This window comes from Nerophis lumbriciformis, linkage group LG01, assembly GCF_033978685.3.
Source record: "Nerophis lumbriciformis linkage group LG01, RoL_Nlum_v2.1, whole genome shotgun sequence".
Classification (NCBI taxonomy): domain Eukaryota; kingdom Metazoa; phylum Chordata; class Actinopteri; order Syngnathiformes; family Syngnathidae; genus Nerophis; species Nerophis lumbriciformis.
The window spans coordinates 32,814,098-32,829,158 of record NC_084548.2 but is presented as its reverse complement, the minus strand read 5'-3'; the positions used below and the strand labels follow the sequence as shown (position 1 = coordinate 32,829,158).

The window sequence follows — 15,061 nt, the reverse complement described above, 5'->3', positions numbered from 1 at the left end:
ATTGAGGCTAAATCAAGTGCACTACTTGGTTGCAATCAGCTGTTGATTGAGTCCCGTGTATAAAGAGAGTATGGCCAACTAAACGAAAGGCACCATTGACTGCTACCAAGGACATGTGTGGCTCTTCCTGGGTGCATGCAATTGCTGTCGTTTTGACGTTAGTTTTTCTGACGAAATAAACCAAAATAATTTGTCTAAACATACTCCAGCTCATAAACTTACAATAAAACAAGCTTTTATTTTGTGAAAGTATGACTTTGTGGCCTAATTTGATGCACTCTGCTGCTACATTCCTGCAGTGTTTCGTGACCAGAACGACCAAAAAACTAACTTATTACCCTCATTTTGCCAAAGTTTTCATTAGCTTTGAACCAACAATCACGGAGAAATTGTGACTTTTGTGTGAAGTATGTCACCTCTGATGGCTGCCTCCAATGTATTTGTAATCCCTGTATGTATCCCTCATTATGCATTATTCCAACTGATCTTTCTTTTTTGTAACATGCTAAAAGAACAAGTGTACTTTTGTAGTTATTTCTCCATATTTCTGCACAATAACTCAGATATGATAACACTGGCAAGCAGTAGAGAATACGGAGTGATTTTTGGTCCAGTACATGTTTTGCTTTATTCATTATTGACGTTTTTCTTGCTACTTTATGTTGTATATTTTTTAGGAGATTTCCAGTTCATTTTATCATCCCATAATGCTTTTTTTTCTCATTTAATGCCAGTCTGTTTGTATTTGTGTTTGACTTTCTCTTCTGAATCGTAATCAGAATACCTTTATTGTCATTGCATGGAAACAACAAAATTGAACAGCAATCTAGCTCAGTGCTTTTAAAACAACCTACATAAACTACTCTTAAGACAAAAAACAATAATAAAACATTTAGAAACATCCATCCATCCATTTTCTACCGCTTATTCCCTTTGGGGTCGCGGGGGGCGCTGGAGCCTATCTCAGCTACAATCGGGCGGAAGGCGGGGCACACCCTGGACAAGTCGCCACCTCATCGCAGGGCCAACACAGATAGACAGACAACATTCACACTCACATCCACACACTAGGGCCAATTTAGTGTTGCCAATCAACTTATCCCCAGGTGCATGTCTTTGGAAGTGGGAGGAAGCCGGAGTACCCGGAGGGAACCCACGCAGTCACGGGGAGAACATGAAAACTCCACACAGAAAGATCCCAAGCCCGGGATTGAACCCAAGACTACTCAGGATCTTCGTATTGTGAGGCAGATGCACTAACCCCTCTGCCACCGTGAAGCCCTTAGAAACATAAGAACTAAACATAAGAACTATTTTAAAAACATATTGCACAGAAGATCTCTATCAGAGTTTAGCAAGTTAATAAAGTGGTGAGTGTTCAGGTAAGTGCAGAGTTTAGGGCAATAACAGCTCTAGGATAGAGCTACCAAATTGCATTATTTTACTTTTTTTCTGAGATTCAAATATAGTCTGTTTTTGTCAAATCATCTCTTTAATTTATTCTTGTCTTCTGTTATTTGTTTTAGCTTCTGTGTGTTTTCTCCTGAACAAAACGCAGACCTTACCTTTACCATCTCTCCTTTGCCATTAATTGTTGGCTGTTTGACTAGTTCATATGTGCAAAAACATAAAAAGCGTCAATAGAAAAGTGATCTGATCACACAAGAAAGCTTTAGATAAAAGAAATTATTATGATTGTATGCTTATCACAAATTAGCTATACTTGTTATAGTACACTAATTGATCTCTAAGCATTGTTAATGGAAACACTAGAAATGGTGCGTTGTCTAATTTTGCACGGAGCTTTGGGAAGCAAACTGCACTTTGAAAGTAACTGCTCTCTCAGGGTTTATCAGACATTTTGTTGACAGATCCTCCCACTCATCATACTCTCAGAGCTAGGTAACCATGTTGACACATGGAAGCTTAGCAACTGGTTTGGTTTGAAGCAAGAAGGGGAAAAAAAACACCAAACTGAAGGGCTGTGTCATTTCTGTGCAACTGATATTGACGTTTTGCTAAGTTACATTAAACAATGTCAATTTGTCACCTGCAGTGATTAATGAAAGGTCAGGTGACATTGTAAGTTGAATTGATTTACATGTATTAGAGATCTAGCTTCTTAGACTCAGAGCGACTGTAAATATACAGGTTGAGCTGGTGTGCCGCCTCCACTGTGTGCACAAAGCACCTCTGTGAGAAACTGCTCCTGCGGTGAGTCTCCAATTGCAGATATTATGTTACTTCATAGTGTGTGATTGGTGTTTTCTGCTGCCCTCAACATAAACTAAAGAAGAAAAGCAATCGAAGGCATGTACGCGATCTTCTTTGGTTCACTCGTGGAAACATGTTAGTAGAAAGGCTTTAAGTCAAAGTCTTGCACCTCAGCAAATAATCATGTCGTACTAAAGTGTTTTTTACTTCAAATGAAGTTATATTTTTTTTTTTTTCTTTTTTTTCATTGTGCAGCTGCATGCCCAAAAGACCCGATCTTTGTCCGCTAAAAGCTTGGGAAGAAAAAACTACAGCACCTCCGGTGGATGGGAACAGCAAATCAATGTTTCCAACTGGCCTCAAGTTCCCACTGAACTGAAACCAAGTCGCAGTGATCCTGCATTGGCTCCTGGAGTCATCACGGTGATTTGTCCTACGTAGAACTGACATGTTGCAGCAAGCATTTATTTGGGTATTGATTGTCGTGCACTCCAGTACAAAATGCAAACCTATTTCAATATATTTTTATTTAGAGAGCCAAAGGACAGAATGTCCAGAGTCAGGTGAAAAGACACAGCACTTATTCTATCAACAATGGATACCATACGGCGAGCGGCCAACAACGGGCTGTGGGACAACCTTCTGGCCCGTCTCAGGCAATCAAAATGTCCAATGTTGAGCAGAAAGCAGCGTGAGTTTATTTCTTTCATATGTTTGAATTTTTTCCAAGAAGTGTTTAGCAGGAGAGAAAATGTCTGCTGTTTCCAAACTAAATGATTTTCACCTTCATTTGTATCCGCAGCGCTGTCATTGCACCAAGCACATCAGATCTGACCATTAAGGAAGCTGTAGAGTTTCTCTCTAACCCTGAGGAGAAGTTCCAGTTGTGTGGTGCCAGCATGATCCAGCATAGCAGCTTTAAAGAAGACCGTGCCAAACAAGAGGTTAGACTCAAATGTAATTCATTCATCTGAGTGTATATTAGGCCCACATCTTTTAAATTATTACTATTATTCATTATTAAATGTATTTATTTATTATTTATTATTACAATAAAGAATATTTAGAGAAAGTCACACCCTTATTTAAATTTCACAGTAACAAACGATAGCGTCAGATGAAAATGAGGAATGTTGTGCTTGTCAAGTTATACGTTACACGTATCACCTTAAACAATGACACACTGTACATGAGTATGATCAGTTTAATGTTACTATGTATATATTGTTACCATATATATATATATATATATATATATATATTTTTGGTCTGTTCTTGGAACAGACTGAATTAACCTCTTATATTGTTTTGTTTCAATCATCGAACCAGAATACTATTTAAGTGTGTGCGTGTGTGTGTGTGTGTGTGTGTGTGTGTGTGTGTGTGTGTGTGTGTGTGTGTGTGTGTGTGTGTGTGTGTGTGTGTGTGTGTGTGTGTGTGTGTGTGTGTGTGTGTATTGATTGAAAAAAAATCCAATGAATATACTGTATACTAATTGGATTATTACAAACTTTTCTTGTAACATTTCAACTTAAAAAATATGGCATAATATTACCACTTTATTCTCCACATGTCCAGTATTTGTCATATTTATTTTTTTAGTGTGGCCCCAATTGCGAGACTTTGTAAATTCAGGCAAAAAAAACCAACAATTTGTGTATCCCCGTGGCTCCTCAGTGTCTGGTTTTAAATACTTGGTATACACCACAAAGAGTGATCAAATTGACTTCTGTTCAACATTTGTAGGTAGGCCTAAAGTATACCACGGTATTTTTAATCCACTTCCACACCTAAACTAATTAGTTTTTATATCAGGTTCTTCAGCTTGGAGGCATACCCCATCTGGTGACTCTACTGCGTAGCCCCAACCCTGCTGTGAGTCAGGCTGCTGCCGGGGCCTTAAGGAACCTGGTGTTCAAGAACCCAAGCAATAAGCAGCAAGTTCAAAGCTGCGGCGGCATAGCCAAAGCCCTGCAGTTACTGAAGGAGACAGATTGTTCCGAGACACAGAAACAAATTACAGGTAAGATATCCGAGTAGTTACAAAAAAACGATTGAGCGGACGGTGAATTTCATTGCTCAGGTTGTACAAGAAAAGTTGTTTTTCTGACAGGCCTGCTGTGGAACTTGTCCTCCGCTGACGAGCTAAAAGGAGAACTTATAGGCACAGCACTCCCTGCATTGACCGAGAATGTTGTGGTGCCATTCACCTGCTGGTCAGATGACAGCGCCACCAACAACATACACCCGGAGGTGTTCTACAACACCACAGGGTGCCTGCGGTAAGAGCAAACAAATACTTGTGACAATATACACATTAAGGCATTAGAAGTAACTCGATGTCTTAAAATACTTTTGATTAATTGATTAATCATGCATTTCAGAAGAAATAGATATGCAAGGAAAGTGTTTACCACTTACTACCCGCTCGCTTCTGGAAGTGCCCAGGATTAGCGTCAACTGATTAACCACAAACTTCTGTGGGATGCAAGAGACTATTTTTATATTCGCCCCTCATGCGATTCCTAGGTCTTTGGTTTAGAACAATAGACTAGCGCCTTCAGCCAACCACCCAAAAAACGTTAGACGGTGTTAAGCCTGGATTCCTGGCTGGCCTCTTATACGGATCATGACGGCCTTTGTATCTCCCGAGGAAGTGTGCATTCTATAGCAAAATGTGTAAAAATTCAACATTCTCCCAAGCACTGATAACTTGCTATTATAGAATAGTATTTAAGCACAAATAAATAAATCAATAGTATCTTGATATAGGGAGCCACCTTCTTACTTCTGTCGTGTCTTCTAAAAAGAAAAAAACAAAAAAAAAACATTCAAACTTGTGCAGGAACCTGAGCTCTGCGCAGCTGAGAGAGAGGACAGCCATGAGAAACTGTCGTGGACTTATTGACTCCCTGATGTCTTACCTGCAGACTTGTGTGGACGAGGACAATCCAGATGACAAGGTTACCCAAAACATTGCTTTGAAATGCCTGCTTTGAGTTTAGTTTCAGCTGAAAATGCTGCTATTCATAGAATTAGATGAGGCCTAAGCGCTGAATCCATTAATTCATCATTACTAAATTATGGCATTTTTTGTCAATATTTCAAGTTCTGTCAAAGCAGGGCTTATTTAGACACTGTCACACTGGGGCGGTATAGCTCGATTGGTAGAGCGGCCGTGCCAGCAACTTGAGGGTTTCAGGTTCGATCCCAGCTTCCGCCATCCTAGTCACTGCCGTTGTGTCCTTGGGCAAGACACTTTACCCACCTGCTCCCAGTGCCACCCACACTGGTTTAAATGTGACTTAGATATTGGGTTTCAATATGTAAAGCGCTTTGAGTCACTAGAGAAAAGCGCTATATAAATATAATTCACTTCACTTCACACTGTCACATGGCAATTAGGACCATGTTACGCAACATTCAGCTGACTGACAAGGATTTTTGATACTGTGACCAATTTACCTTCATGTCTCATGTGACTCTCATCGCTCCTTTGCAAGCACATTTAGCACAGAACTTTAATTTCCTTTCTATTTTGTTTCACTGGCTTTTCCTGTCAGTCTAGCTTTTGGCATCAGTCCACAGCTAATTGAACTTTAGTCTGAAAGGGCCTTACTCTACCTTTTGCACTGACATGTTTTTTTACACATTTGAAGTTGGTTCTCTTATTATTCGTATTCTCCCATTAAGCCTAAGGACACGCCCACTCCGTCCGGCAGAAAGGCGGGCTCATTACAAATGAGGCGGACTTTGCCATGATGCTTTTTTGGGCTGTGTGAAAAGCACGGAACATGGAGTTTTACTAAAACACTCTTGAATGTCATTAAAGTTTGTATAAAAGATAACATTTTTAAATTTGAAAAAGCAGTATCAATCCATGCCATGCTTGTCATGTGCATGTGTGTCGTCATGGTGATGTAGTGTGTGTATACATGCGCAACAGCGTCTTCTTCCTGGCTTGATGTAACTCTGTAGATGAAATGTTCTTTCATTTGATATTATAACTACCTTGAGGTTATTTGGGATGTTAAGAGTTATGTTTGGTACAAATATTTGTGAAGCCGTGATGCATCAGGATGGGGGGAGCGCGACAACTGACAGATTGATATTAACTGTTAAAAATCAATCAAATCAATTGATTATGTACGGTATGTACTTTCTATGAAATAGTTACATAGTTCAATGGTCCAGACAGATATAGTCGTTGTCCACATGCATTGAACGTCTGTTAGTACCAGGTTGTCTAAACAACCTTCCGCTATGGCTGCACTCTTCTTTTCTTCCACTTAAGCATACGAGGCAATAATGTGCATTTCGATTTTTGAGAGTTAACTCAAAGTGGTATTATGGTCCTTTTCTCCTCATCCCAGTGGATGTTTGTAGAGTGTGCTTGTTTTCCATGCGTTTTGGGTTTTCCCTGGCTACTCCGGCTTTCTCCCACATTCATGTTACTAACATATGCTACCTATCAACCTGTGTTACCTAACATTGTTGGCTTGATCTGAGACTATAAAGTATGAATGTGAGTGTAAATGATTGTCTTTCCATGTACTGTATGTGTCCTGCGATTGGCCCTGCTAATTTGGATTAACCTGTCAATGAGCTGTTCCATGGTATGTTAGCATTATTATTATAGGCAGCCTTCATCCTGTAAAATTGTATTGTTTTTTTTTACAGTTTATTCCAAACTGTATTAATACTTTAACGTGCTTCCTACATGTACAGAATGTGCACTTCATGTGTATATTTAATTTACTTTCCTTAGTGTACTTTTTTTACAATGACTTATTGTGGAGAATATCAATAAACCATCTAAAGTTATTTTTTTCATCTCTAATTCAAAGACTGTTTACATATTTAGCAAACTGAATTCCAACATTCAGGGAGGGCAGAATATAGGATAGCCTGTGTTACATTTTACAATAAGCAACAAAAATTTAAAAATAGAAAACAATGTAATATAAGAAAAAATATCCATCGATCCATCCGTTTTCCACCAGTTGTCCCTCTGTTATTTTCAATAACCAATAACACAGATTTGGTTTGAAGTACATAACACAGAATTGTTATTTAGATATACATAAAACATTTATATAGCCTTTTTAAAGAAAATATATCCATTATTGCCAATCAAAATTATTGTGACACCATATACATGATGATGTCACATTGACCACGCCCCCAGCCATGCCCCCCACCAAATATATAGTGGCAATCTGGGGGTAACCCTTTGAGCCAGTCTGCCCCACAACAAGAGTAGACAGCAAAAGAAGGAGCTTATCAGCTACAGCAGGGGTGTCAAACTCAAATACAGAGTGGGCCAAAATTTAAAACTGAACAAAGCCGCGGGCCAAGGTTGAACAAATTAACCTTTTAATAGGGACCCAAACAAGTTTTGCATTGAATATTGAACAAGCTAGGCTTATATAACTTTATAGTGACATGCAAAATCAAGTTTCAAATAATAATAATAATAATTAAAAAATATCAATGGCATATCAAATACAATTTAAATAAAAATTGAATGCCTCTTTTCTATTTGCAGCCTTCTGAGGTAAATATCAACATTAACTTTTTCCACAGGCTAATACATTTTTAAATAAAATAACAATGAATAAAACAACCATTCAGGACTTTAAACTGCTCAGTTTGCAACACACTGATCTAATCTGATGTGCCCAAGCCAGATACCTGCCATCTTTTCTTGGATGCTAGTTCCATTAATGTCGGGGCTCAGGCTTTGAGCTGAGGCAACCTTCATTATCGAACGAAGGTGTTCATCAGTCATTATACCTCGTAGTCCACCCGGACCACAGTCTTGGGGGCGTGCCTCAAATGCACTGCCTTTAACGTACTCTACGAGCTATCGTCACGTCCGCTTTTCATCCATTCTAACATCGTTCAGACCCAGTCACAAGCTATGTGCGGCTTCTGTATGCACACACGAGTGAATGCAACGCATACTTCATCAACAGCGATACAGGTTACACTGAGGGTGCCAGTATAAAAACCTATAACACTGTTAGAAATATACGCCACACTGTGAATCCACACCAAACAAGAAGGACAAACACATTTCGGGAGAACATCCGCAATGTAACACAACATAAACACAACAGAACAAATACCCAGAACCCTGTGCAGCACTAAGTCTTCCGGGACGCTACAATATACACCCCCCGCTATCCCCTACCAAGTATTAGAATTAGCGGTGAATGCGGTGTTACCGCGGCACCGCCGCAATATATAATCAGCGGGCCAGCTTTAGTGTTAATTTGATATCGCCTCAAGGGCCAAGTGAAATTACCAGACTTTGACACCCATGAGCTACAGTGTTGGACTAAAATGGTGGACTCATGCAAAGCTCTTCGGGTAAATTTCTACCATATATGGAGATATCCGCTGACATCACCAATTGGAAAAACGTCACAAATTGGGAAAATTCCAAACTGCCTGTTTGGAGGAAGTATGAAGGAAGACAATATTGTTTTATAAATATCTCCGCCATGCGTCCATGGTTTGATTTCAAAATTCTGGGACTTATGCAGTTCCCTAGTACACAAAAACAGGTACCAATTATTTTATAAGTCACAGGGAAGGGGGGGAGGAAATTGTTTTCATTTTGGCACACGTGAGAATGGGGCCCTGAATACAATAGAACTCTTACTGGTTAAGTCAATCATTTGTTAATTTTGTGAACAATAAAATTATGATTTGTTAACCATAGTTGCTTTATTTTCCTCTCGTGTAGTCCGTGGAGAACTGTGCATGCATCCTCCATAATTTGACCTACAAGCTGGAGACCGAGTCCCCAAAATGCTTTGCCAAATACATCCCTCGAACAGACAGCCAATCTGGCAAAAAAAACCAGAGTGTTGGTTGCTTCAGCCCCAAAAGCAGTAAGGCTCAACAGCAGGTAAATGTCTACTCAACCCTCCATCGTTGTTAGTCTGGTGTCCCACGTGACCTCTACCTCATCTTCTTTTCTCATCAGTTTACATTCGATGCTCTTCAAGGAAAGACTGATGAAGTCCCAAAAGGCGCTGAGTTGTTGTGCCATCCCAAAGCCTTGCGGACCTACTTGTCTCTGCTCAGCACGTCCCAGAAAGATGCCACTTTGGAAGCGTGCAGTGGTGCACTGCAGAACCTGACTGCCAGCAAAGAACTAGTGAGTGATTTGGATCAATATACTGTAGTAACTATTTCTCTCCTTCATCTACTGTATATTAAAGTGTCTGCCGTCCATTTGGATGTAGGTTACCAATATGATTCCTTGCGATGATTTAAGAAAATATTTTTAACATTTAGAACTGACTGCTTTATGAAAATATATATTCAGCATATATTACTGTACAATGTAAAGAAAAAATGACATCAAAGGAAAGTAGGAGGCATGCTTATACAATGTATGACAGGTAAAGGTGAGTCTCATCTGTCTCAGGGGTCCAGCGGCGTTGGTCAGATTCTAGTCCAGAAGTTGGAGGCTCTGTCACACATAACTCCTCTGTTAAAGTCACCCAACCAGAGCCTTCAGAAGGCCGCCGTCTCTCTGCTGGGCAACATGTGTCGGGGCAGCAACTTGCACACCTCCATGGGTGAGAAGCATTACATGTTCCTGCCAGACGCTTTCACTCATTCCTCTCATTCCCTTGCAGCAGTTTTGAGTCTCGTATATATTTTCTGCAGCCAAACAGGTATTACCAGAGCTCGCAGGCCTCCTCTCCGCTGGACCCCAGGAGCTTGGCAACTCTGATGAAACCGTTGCGACAGCTTGCAACACAGTGCGGAATCTGGTGATGGCGGACCCAGAGGCCAGCAAGAAGTTTATTGACAACAATTTGGTGACGACATTGGCTGACATTAGCGAGAATGCGTGAGTTATTCTGAATCACTTTTAAGGTGGAGAGTAAAAGTTTGATACGTGAAAGTAATCACAGTACAGTGAAGTAGCGACCATATTTTAGATTATAGGGAGATTCATTGATCCTGTAACGGCAGCCGACAGACGAGTATCATTTCTTCCACTGACGGAGGACACCGACTGTTGCTGAGCCTATCAGGGACAAGTATAATAACTGGGCTCTGGTTGGTCGCCATTAGCCAACAGTGTGGCAAACTAGCTCAAGCATAGCGTCTGTAGCTGCATTTTAACAAATGCATGTTATAATACATGTACAGTAGGACCTCAATTTATGAGCCTAATTGGTTTTGTGACAGAGCTCTTGACTCAAAACACTTGTATCCCAAATCAACATTTCCCATTCAAAAAGGAATTCAATTCAGTTTAATTGATGCTTGTCGTCCCCCCCTAAAAAAACTGCACAATTTGTAACATGCCTTTTGAAAAGAAAAAATAACTTTCAGATAATACGTATTGTATAAAAAAGAATGCAATAACATGTACTCCTGACAACTAAAGTAGTTTTATAAAGTGATGTAATGATAATGTACAGAGTTTATCTTGGAGAGTGGACTTCTACTGTATGTCCTTCCAGCTAATTGTCCGTCAAACACACCATCAGCATTCTCACGGCATTGAATCGATCGCAACTGGACTGTTCAGTTTGTCTTAGAAGACGTTTCACCTTTAATCCAAGTAATCTTAATTAGTTCATGCTAATAGACTTAGATTGGTCAGATCTAGTCTCAAATTACACATTTCACTGCACACCAAATCAGATTTTTCCCCTCCTAAAATGACACTGATCGGATATTTTTTCCCCATCCTAAGTGCTTCAAATCTAAACTTTTTGCATCAGATTCAGGCCACATCAGGGCTACGTTTACACTGCAGGCCATAGTAGCCCAAATCGTATTTGTTTGCAGCTGACTGTTTACACTGCAAGTAAAATGTGATATTTATCAGACTCCAGTACAAACACAGACCCCAATGTGGCCCCAATGTCAGTGACGGGCAGTAACGAGCTACATATAGCGAAGCTATGTAGTTTAACTAACTCTCTTTCTATGCCACATCAATGTGGCATAGACTTCCAGGCAACTTCAACCCTAAACTAACACCCTCCCCGGATTGTTGTTAATAATCAAATGTAAACAATCAAATGTAGATATTTTTCTTATACCTTCTGATCTCTCTGTCTCTCTCTACGTCCACTACTTGCTGTACATATCCTACCAAGTCAGACCTACACTGTTTCAATATCCATTTCTCTGTTCTCAATTGTCGATGACTGATGATAACAACCAAACCTAACCCCCTCCACACCCCGAATTGTAAATAATGTAAATAATTCAATGTATACACCCTGATGATTATCTTGTGTGATGACTGTATTATGATGATAGTATATATGATAGTATATATCTGTATCATGAATCAATTTAAGTGGACCCCGACTTAAACAAGTTGAAAAACTTATTCGGGTGTTACCATTTAGTGGTCAATTGTACGGAATATGTACTTCACTGTGCAACCTACTAATAAAAGTCTCAATCAATCAATCAACTACATTTCCCAATAGCTTGGCGGTAGCCTCGCTACTTTAAACGTGTAGTGATTTCTGTAGCTTAGCTATTTTAAGACCCATGAAGCGAGGTAGCTTACGTCAAAGCTACATGCTACAAAGAGAGAAAATAGACTGCAAGTCCAGGCCAAAAACATATGGATAAAAAACAATGACCTTACAATGAACATACAGAGAAAATCCAATCAGAAAATCCATGATGATTGGTTTGTATTCGTATGATAGTCACAATTGGCCATGACCGAGTCGGAGACAGAGAGACTTCTAGCCGACGACTTAAAGAAAAAAAAAACATACTTTAAATGATGAAGACGATGCCCAGGAAACCATGTTTTTTAATAACATTATAGGGGTTGGAAAAAGAAAAGGCAAACTAAATAAATACATCCAGTTGGGTCCGAGGATACCTCCTGATGTGGCTTGAATCTGATGCGAAAAGATCAGATTTGATTGATTTTAAAACATTTAGACTTGAAAAAACATCACGTCTGTGTCACTGGAGGGCAAAATAATCTGATTTTGTGTGCAGCGTAATTGGGGCTATCAGGAGGAATCTCATTGGAATCTGGTCTTTTCAAATGTGACTTCAATGTCAATGGAAAATGCGACCTGATTGCGACTTTTACGTCATCTTTGGGCGAGCTATGTCATTTTTGTGCACAGGAAAATACGTAGCCCGCTAGCGGAAGTGGATGCGTCATCACAACATCCGGTTTCGGAAAGCAAAGTTTTTTTTTGGCAGTGTATTTTTTGGTGGCAATAGTGCGAAAATAATAGGCTAGTTTAGTTTAGTTTTAGTTTATTATTTATTGGACAGAGATAATGTGTGAACACATTAAACTTTACAAAAAGAAGAGATGTTTCATCCCAAATTTAGCTACAGCTAAATACAACTACTGGGCAGGTGGATTATGACAATAAAATATACAACAAATTTAAATATACACTCAACATTCATTGTTTCATTATATCTGATCATATACTCATCCATCTACAGCCATTTACATAACACCTCAACAATTTAAAATAAAAACATTACATACCGGTAATTTCCAATAATACACTGCAAATTATGTGCCACTTGCCAAGATTTACAATTTCTTTCTGGAAATGTCTCTAGTTTTTAGAGCAATTCACTTATTTTTAGTCATTGACTTTATCATAATCTTACTTTTAGCATTATGCCATATTTTGTGTATTCTAGTTTAAAAATGTTAAAATTGAGGAAATAACTATCCAAATAAGATATTTTGGTATCCCCCTAAATAGAAGATCTTGTTTAAAGATTCTGTAACATCCCAAGTATTCCTAATGTAAATGTTTTGTCATTGTGATATGAAAGTCCTATATGCAAACTATTCATAACATTTCTCAAAACATTACTAGATTATTTGTTGAATATAATGTTCTCAATTATGTCTCACATAATTGAGTTCCCTCAAAATTGTCCCATAAAAAAATAGATGTTTGCCTGCAAAAAACATTGAATTTTGCAAATAACACAATGTTTGGCCACTTTCTTGTGTCTATACCACGTAAAAGAGTATTTTGTGGATAAACATTTAAAAAAAAAAAGTTCCCTATGTTTATGGTTATGATTTGTTTCAGACATGTTTAAGAAGTATGAAGAACCAATGCTTATATTTAATGTTTGATTTTTGGAAGAAGAAAAAAATAGTAAGTAATTTTAAAAAACAAGGACATTGAGACTAAATATACACACTGGTTTGAACATTTTGAGTGTATGAATCACAATATATATTTTACCTGCCTTTAATTTGTTTTGTCATGCATGTATTTACATCAAAATATAGGGCAAAAATATTTGATTAAGACATGTATCACATTTTTAAGTTGCTATTTTTACATAATTTGACTTCTCCTCTCCTGTCCCAGCTCTTTCCCCAAAGGCAGCAAAGCAGCCTCAGTCTTTCTCTACCATCTATGGAATGACAAGAATTTGCAGAACATTTTGAAAAAGGTAATCAATTAAACATGCATGTTTAATACTTCCACAGCACGTCCACTTAGGTTGTATTTGCACATGTCCTTGCACCCGCAGCAGTAGGGACCAAGCAGGGATGGGCGTGTGTGTTTGTGTGTGTTATTTTTCTGGCTGCACTGTCACTTTCTCTGTCGAGCCCCACCCAAGACGTTCATTGAATACAGAAACAGTCTCTCTGGAATCCTGGCAGACTGGTTCTCTGCGCTCACCATCTACAGTGGGGAGGTGTAAAAATGAGAGCCTTAATAAGGGTCAAGACACTTTTAACGCTCAGATTCTGCAATAGCTGTCAAGAAAACACACTTTACTTAGCTTTTACTTTGAGGGAGGAGTGTGACATATTGTACACGTTATGCTTTAACAACACTACTCTATCGTATTGTTTTATACTGCATGATAGAAACCAGGACTTTCCATGAACGTGCAGATAAAAGTAGATTTTTGCATGTTTTACAATTTCATTGCTGTTCGCACTTGCCCCAAAGTGGGTACATTAAACTTAGACTCAGACAAACTTTATAGATCCACAAGGGAAGCATTCTGTGTAGACTCAACATTAAGCACACAGTCAAGTCAATTGGAACTTCACGTTACTTTTTGTGTGGCTCCATGGCCTGTAAATGTACTTAGCATTTGGTGTGGAATAGTGTTTGCTTATTTCATAAGTCCCCTTGAGACTTGGCACAGTGCGTTCATGTCACTTGTCTTTAAAAATACACTTTCACTTTCATACATTTAACACTATACTGTAAATTAGGGCTGCAACTATTGATTTGATCAGTAATAGAGTAATCTATTGATTACTCTGTTTGATTATCCGATTTATCGGATAAAACACACTTTATGTGACAATCATTGGTACTTTACTTTCCTTTTACTTTATAGCCTCGATGAGTATCAGTTTAAATAACCTTAATTTGTTCTGCTAAATCAGGGGTCGGGAACCTTTTTGGCTGAGAGAGCCAAGAAAGCCAAATATTTTAAAATATATTTCCGTGAGAGCCATATAATATTTTTTAACACTGAATACAACTAAATGCGTGCATTTTTAAGTAAGACCAACATTTCTGGAGTATAATAGGTCTCTTATTCTTTGTAATAACATTGTTATTCTGAAGCTAACCAATAATAAATAAATTACTTCTTACCATTAATGCAACTTCTTGATACAGGTGCGGTAGAAAACAGATGGATGGATTAAAAATGCATGAGAATGTTTTATATTTTGAACGTTATTTTTAACACTGTGATTACAAGTGGAATCACTCATTACTTACCGTGTTAAGCAATGTCAGCTAGGAGTTATCTGAGAGCCAGATGCAGTCATCAAAAGAGCCACATCTGGCTCGCGAGC

The 15,061-nt window shown here is 38.7% G+C and overlaps 1 protein-coding gene across 2 annotated transcripts in view; it reads left to right on the top strand.

Moving 5' to 3' along the window:
- The window catches only part of pkp1a (plakophilin 1a), a 33,387-nt gene that overhangs the window by 16,592 nt on the left and 1,734 nt on the right, over positions 1–15,061 (top strand). For both annotated transcript variants that reach the window (XM_061979801.2, XM_061979809.2), the window contains exons 3-13: positions 2,470–2,637; positions 2,748–2,905; positions 3,017–3,158; positions 4,030–4,237; positions 4,328–4,496; positions 5,060–5,177; positions 8,969–9,133; positions 9,212–9,385; positions 9,659–9,812; positions 9,904–10,090; positions 13,599–13,683. In XM_061979801.2, the coding sequence (XP_061835785.1) occupies positions 2,470–2,637; positions 2,748–2,905; positions 3,017–3,158; positions 4,030–4,237; positions 4,328–4,496; positions 5,060–5,177; positions 8,969–9,133; positions 9,212–9,385; positions 9,659–9,812; positions 9,904–10,090; positions 13,599–13,683 (1,728 nt within the window). The remainder of the gene's footprint in view (positions 1–2,469; positions 2,638–2,747; positions 2,906–3,016; positions 3,159–4,029; positions 4,238–4,327; positions 4,497–5,059; positions 5,178–8,968; positions 9,134–9,211; positions 9,386–9,658; positions 9,813–9,903; positions 10,091–13,598; positions 13,684–15,061) is intronic.